The sequence below is a fragment of the Wickerhamomyces ciferrii genome, contig 00142, assembly GCF_000313485.1.
Source record: "Wickerhamomyces ciferrii WGS project CAIF00000000 data, strain NRRL Y-1031 F-60-10, contig 00142, whole genome shotgun sequence".
In the NCBI taxonomy this organism is placed as follows: domain Eukaryota; kingdom Fungi; phylum Ascomycota; class Saccharomycetes; order Phaffomycetales; family Wickerhamomycetaceae; genus Hansenula; species Hansenula ciferrii.
The window spans coordinates 1-6,747 of NW_011887598.1; the positions used below are offsets into that span (position 1 = coordinate 1).

Consider the following 6,747-nt stretch of genomic DNA (forward strand, 5'->3'; position numbering starts at 1 on the left):
CTCTGAAAACTCATACCAAGTTGGTTTATTCCCACATGGTGCTTCAACATCTGCTTTCCAAGATGTTGTTCCAATTAAAATCAAAGCTACTGTTGAAGGTAAAAAATAAGCTGAATAATTAACACTGCTTTATACCCAGATACATCAATATCATTTTAATGCTAATTTTTTCCTTAATGCTTGTTATGACCGGTCATATTCTTCTATAATACTTTATAATTTTTATCAAATGCATATCTATATCATGAATTAAAGGATAACGTAGCTGTACTGAATTATCACATACAATATCACGGTACACCTTAGTACATGTTATGGGTTTATTAAATAATAATTATCAATACATATATTCAACTATGGAAATGATGAATAATTGCTCAGTTAATGTTATATCTCACCATTAATCTAAGATTCTATTCAAGATGATCTGATCTGGAACATACATGATTGTTTGTGGATCATAATACACGGCACTGCTTGATTCCATACCACTGAAAAGTGAAGGGCAAACACCAACATCATTACTCTTATTTCTAACCGAGTAGATATCCATTATATCTTCAATCAAATCAGCAATCTGACTCTCTGTGTAGAAACTTCTATGAACAATGGAAAGATCATCTGTTGAATGTTTCAAATTTTCAGTATAATGAGTTGATAATACTCTTTGAGGGTCTGTGTTGAGCAAGTTTTCCTCAAGTCTTTGGTTCAACAAGCATTCATTATCGAATTTTTGGTTCAAATCACTGTTAAATATTGCACGTCTTCTTCCGTTCTTGATGTTTCCCAATGACCTGTTTATGATTTCAAGCTCTTGTTTGTAAACATCGTTTGGATAAACTTTACCATATTGATTATCTCCGTTATAATACAAAGCTTCACCATCATACATCCCCATAACTCTTCTTCTGACTCTATTCTTCCAATCATATTCACCACAGTATCTGGAAGCAGATATTGGTCCTTTATTTGTAGAGCTTGAACTGGTATATTTGTCTTTTGTCTCAATATTTCGGATTTCCTCCACTATATAATCAGTTTTGAATTTATTCCAGTCAGATCCTTCCAAAAATATGGTATCTATTGAAAATTCTTGGATATACTGTCTCATTTTAGACCTTGTGTTTCTCATTGTATTATCTAGAAATGATCTAATGCTCTTTATATTTGTGATAAGAGTAACATGATTATCTGGGTTCGAACTTCCTTCATTATAACGTTCGATATCTAATATTTCATAGTCAAACAATCTTGATTCCTTACTTCTTAAGTAAATATTGTAAGCATTGGAAGTTGATTCATAAGAACTATCTGGGCCCACTGAAAGATAACATTGATCATTCTTTTTGAGTTTATCAGTACTAGAAATTGCTAATAAACAGTGTACTCTTTTATAACAAGCTGGTGCTATTGATGTTAGCCATTCTCGATTCAACTGAAGCAATTTGAACTTATCCGATTCTTCTGTGTGAAGAAGAACAGTTAACCAAATATCTCTTGGAAGAACTCCAAAATATGTAGCACCTGAATATGTTCTCATATTTGAAAGTTCAATATCTTCATCTTTGGGTTTCTTCCTAAAAGCTCTTTTTATTGGTACCCAACATTTTATCTTCATGAACTTTGAAGCTTTTGAGGTCTGATACTTCAAAGGATAGATTATTTTACTTTTACACCTCCAATAAGCTACTCTTCCTAGCTCATATGGATTATTGAATAATTTTGAAACATTTCGAAAGCCATTGGTTTCATTCTCATACCATCTATTGAGGTAATAACGGTCACCGTAATGGTAAGCCCATTTCAAACTGGTTTCAAGTCCAATTCCGTCAGTGTTCATATTTTTGTATTTCTGTATTAGACAATGTAGTTTTAGAGTTAGACATCAAAATATAAACATAATGTATAAATTCAAGGCAAATGGCATTTTATATGTATAAAATATAACTGATTCTGTTCTCATGTGAAAAGACCTCACAATATATGCGTGATTTGATGAGAACTAGCTATGCCGAGGCGCCAAATATTAACAACATATTCAGAAAAGGTTTACAACTTGAAGGTTAGAACAGTTAATGAATTGATTCTATAATATAATACATTTTTAAAAGTATATATACAAATATGCTAGTTGTCGTAAGTTCATTCAAGATGTAAGTTTCATTGGACTTATCCAAAACCTTTAATTCTGCGCTTTTTCTTTTTGGTCTTGACTGGCTGAGAAGCAGCAGCTGGAACACTTGATGCTGGTTGTGATTGTTGTTGAGAAGAAGGAAATTGTGGTTTTGCAATGAGTGATTGAGTTCTTTGAGATGGCCGCAATAACCCCTGGGAAGGATTGATGGGTTGAGAATGTGAAACTGTGACGATTGGTTTAATTACCGGTTCTGGAGTTTCAAGAAACTGCGATGGTATTTGTTCTTCCTCTTGCTCTTCAAATCCCTCATCCCACTTATCAACAATATCTCTCAGTTTTCTAGGCAATCCATTAATCAATTCTGGTGATTTCGATTCTTCCTCTTGTGGGTTGTATATGACAGACGATGAGAGTGCTAAGTCCCTTGAAATGTATTTTGTGTATAGCTTGTCTTCTTCATCTGGGTTATTGTGATTCCAAAGTTTAAGCAATTTTTTAAATAAATCACTTATAGATTCTGTATTGTTCTTCAATAATAGTTGATTTAATTTCGATAAAGGTAGAAGCTCAAGATTAATCTGACGACAATGATCTTGAAACTGTTCCATAAGATTATCAAATTCTTCAAATCCTTGAAAATTTTGAATCGACTCAGCATGGTTTATCAATGTAAAAGGTGATCTAGTATCTTTATCTTGAACGTTTAGTTTTGTAGCAAAGTCTTGAAAAACTGCAGCATCGTCTTGGTCTTCAGTGGTATCTTCTGAAATCTGATAAAATAGTTCATCCGTTAAAGTTTGTAATTTTTCTATGTTTCTATTAATCATTGAAGCTTTATCATCTGCTAACTGAGCTTCAGCTTGACCTTTAATACTTAACTCCCGTGAACTTGGATACTTGAGTAGTAATGAGTTATTTAAAGTAGATACAACAATTCTTGAAACATCCAGTTGTGTTGATACTTTGAAAATTGTTAGAGCTAAAAACTTCTCATCATGAGCTGAGCCAATAATATCGTTGAAAAATGCTGGTATCATAGTATAACCATAAGCTGGAGCTTTGCTTCCTAAATTCACCATTGTTGGATCACGTACTGAAGTTGGAAAGCCATCTTCGATCTTAAATTGATGGATTAATACGATTGGATGGACTTGACTATGAATCAAAGCAAATGTGATGTCTCCTATTGTTCTCACTGTCAATGATAATGATGGGTCATCAGACTCAAGATAATGTTTCCAAGATAGGACCCTTTTGAACCCATTAGCAATATCAATCCATATCAACTCTTTAGAAGTCAACAATATCCCAAAGTTTAAATTATATGTAAAATTTTTATAATCTCTGATCTCAGACCATTTTCCAGCTAAAACAATATCTTTTTTTTCAAGTGTTTCTAAGTTGAACTGTTTAATGTATGTTCTTCCTATAACATACATTATATCTGGATGATTCGACCAAATGATTCTTTTAAAACTTGATACTTCATCTGGATCAAATATTCTACCTTTTGTTAAAAATCTTGGTACTTTAATTTTCCGTATTTTTCCCAACCCCCAATTACCTTTAACATCAACAATCAAGAATAGTGTTTTATCAAATGGACTTGTATTTACATAAGCAAAATTTTCATCATATAAGTCACTTGGGTGGATAGTGCCTATTAACTTCAAATTGCACTCTACCTTGTGTGTTATTTTACTTCTCAGTTGTAGTAAGTATATAGAGTTGGCTGTCCTTATAATCAAAACTTGAGGATAATCTGTGGGTGAACTGTCTTGACGGATTTTTATCTGCTTGATAGGTGAATCAAATTCCCAAGAACAACCTTTTCCAAGCGTCGGTATGAACAAATCGAAACTGTGTTCCTTGCTCATGATAAAATTTTTGGTTCTTTGGATAATGTGAACATTCAAGGTACAACCTGTTGGATCTGAAACATAGGCTATGACCTCTGAATGTGTATGAATTTCACTTTTTTTGTTATTTTGAAGAATTTGATAGTCAATCATTTCACTATAAGTTGGATCATAGACATATTTTGATGATAAGAACTCTTCGTTTTTCAATATTTGGCCCATTATATCAGATGGAACATCTTTTAAAGCAGACTTAAACGTATTATCTTTGGAATCAGATATTTCAGAATCACTGATTTGTGGTGGTACTAAAGTTTCCTTTGAGAATCGAACTTCACTTAATGCTAAACCACCATCTCTCTGTCTTGCGAATTTCCAGGGTCTTTCTTGGTCAAGAGAGCCACTGTGAAAGTTAGAGCCTTGTAGACCATATCCTAGCTGTACACCCAGCCCATGCCTCGAAGGCCACATATATCTTGAAATCTTCCTTTTTCGAAGAGTCGTTGTTGTTTATGTTCCCACTATAACGAATTTTGACGCCAAATTTTTTTCAACTAGAAAAGCCGAAATGCGTTACGGGACACTTCATAATAATGTTTTGAGACTTTAATACAAGTTTAAGAGATTCATCAGTCGTGAGTTGTGTTTATGAATCTGATACAAGAACTGGAAGTACACTGCTGATCTTTATATAAAATAACATACATTAATTAGGAGTAATTAAAGGAGAACAATAAGGTTGTTGAGTGATGTTGGTGCTTCATTCAAAGTATAACTTATACTTCTGAAGTGACTTATCAGAAGGTCTTCCAAGTGTAATTATCCCTTCTTTTTTATTAGTATTGATAACTATAGTATATAGAGTAACACATCCAGATAGACCTGTCCCTCCTGTTCCTATTCTGCAAATTCCATGCGGTGAATTCTCGATATCTGAAAGTCTTTCTCTGAAAACATCATAATTGGCATCAGCATCAGGATCAGTAAGCTCTTTGACTCTATCCAAACGTTCAAATGAGCTAAGAATTGGCTCTCCAGTGCTTAAGCTTTGTTCAAGATCTTTATCCAAAAAGTGATTAGTATGCCAAACAGCACCAGTTTTTTCATCAGCTTCAATAACTTTGTTACCCAATGGACTAACTTCAAGTGTTAAATATGTTTTAGGGTCAGCTAATAAGAAGTTTGCAGAACTAGAAACCTTATTATTCTCAAGATATACCAATGCATCATTGACACTTTTTTGCTCTAGTGCTTTTCTCAATGCAAAATGAACTGGAAGCCCATCAAATGAAACCTGATTTGATGGAATAGCATTTAACATCGCACCAACACCTGCAGAATTGAAACCATATTTCCCAATAATACCAGCTTCGGCAAGTATAAGTATACTTGGTTTATCAGGTTGTTCAACTTCCAAAAAGAATGTAGCTTCATCAATTTCAGGAATCCAATCCCAGTTTTGTCCAACCCAAACCTCACCTGTGGATTTGTTTCTTTGAGCTAAAGCTGTACAACCATCAGATATTTTGACCAGTGTTATTTCACTTCTTGTATTTAAAGCTAAGATATCTAATGTTTCCAACCCAGCCCCTTTCGAAATACCTTCTAGCTCTTCCCATATTTCAGGATATTTAGACTTGATAGGTTCTTCATATCGAGAAGCTCTTGAACGAGCAAGCTCCCAATCAACATTTTGTGCATCTTTGTATAGCTTGGAATAGATCTCTATTGCCCTGTGAATCTGCTTTGATGCAAAGACACCATGTTGAAACCCGATTTCGTAAGGAGTCCCTGATACTTTTAAGTATGGCTTACCAGAATCATGGAACTCGCCTTTTCTTATACTATCTAGCGGCATAATTGTTGAGTATAATCTTATATCCTGAGACGACCTTGTATTGAAATCTTTGTTGATTTTCTTTGATATATCAAAGGCTCTTCTCATATCAAATGAGTTTTGTATTCTTTGGATAATTTGCTTTCAAATAATTGCCCTGTAACTATTATCGTTTAGTTTACCCCTTTCAGATGTAAATCCGGAGATTTAGATTGATACCACTTTATAGTAAAGATTCAAATATATATTGAAAACGACTTTCTTTTTTTATTATACTACTTATATAAAACAAAAAAAAGGAATATGGTTAAATTTTGAAAATTACCTAGGCTAAGATATGACCTACTTATTAACCTATGCTGAATTTAGAATACCCTAAGGTATACCACTTATACGCTATATACTATATATATACTACATATATACTACATAGGCTATATTATATATACTACCTACATAGGGTATATATATACCATATATAGTAATATATAGGCTATATACTATACTATATAATATGGTATATAATACAATATCATTCAAGGTAATAAAACACTCAGTAATATCTTATTGCTATTAATCTTTGCTCTATTAAGATGGTTATATATTCTAATATTGAGTGAGAAGCGTCTACGTTTGGTCAAAGAATTCATGATATGGATATGTATTTGATAAAAAGTATAAAGCATTAAACATAAAAATATGACCGGTCATAACAAACATGTTGAGGAAAGAGCATTAAGCTGATATCCATAAGTGGCAGCTAAGGTGTAGCTGGGTATGAAGCAGAATTATTGAGTTATTCAGCTTATTTTTTACCTTCAACAGCAGCTTTGATTTTAATTGGAACAACATCTTGGAAAGCAGAAGTATCAGCACCATGTGGGAATAAAGCGACTTGGTATGAGCTTTCAGAA

At 33.2% G+C, this 6,747-nt stretch overlaps 3 protein-coding genes across 3 annotated transcripts; all 3 read right to left on the reverse strand.

Moving 5' to 3' along the window:
• Nucleotides 1-400: 400 nt before the first annotated feature.
• Nucleotides 401-1,840, reverse strand: BN7_4120 (uncharacterized protein; the record flags this gene model as incomplete). Its single annotated transcript, XM_011275285.1, has 1 exon — nt 401-1,840. The coding sequence occupies one exon, from the start codon at nt 1,838-1,840 to the stop codon at nt 401-403; it is 1,440 nt and encodes a 479-aa protein (XP_011273587.1).
• Nucleotides 1,841-2,169: 329 nt separating this feature from the next.
• On the reverse strand, nt 2,170-4,467 carry RRN6 (Rrn6p; the record flags this gene model as incomplete). The annotated part of the gene is made up of 1 exon (XM_011275286.1): nt 2,170-4,467. The coding sequence occupies one exon, from the start codon at nt 4,465-4,467 to the stop codon at nt 2,170-2,172; it is 2,298 nt and encodes a 765-aa protein (XP_011273588.1).
• Nucleotides 4,468-4,756: 289 nt separating this feature from the next.
• On the reverse strand, nt 4,757-5,941 carry BN7_4122 (Acyl-coenzyme A:6-aminopenicillanic-acid-acyltransferase 40 kDa form; the record flags this gene model as incomplete). The annotated part of the gene is made up of 1 exon (XM_011275287.1): nt 4,757-5,941. One exon carries the CDS (start codon nt 5,939-5,941, stop codon nt 4,757-4,759), a length of 1,185 nt encoding a protein of 394 aa, XP_011273589.1.
• Between the last annotated feature and the right edge of the window lie 806 nt (nt 5,942-6,747).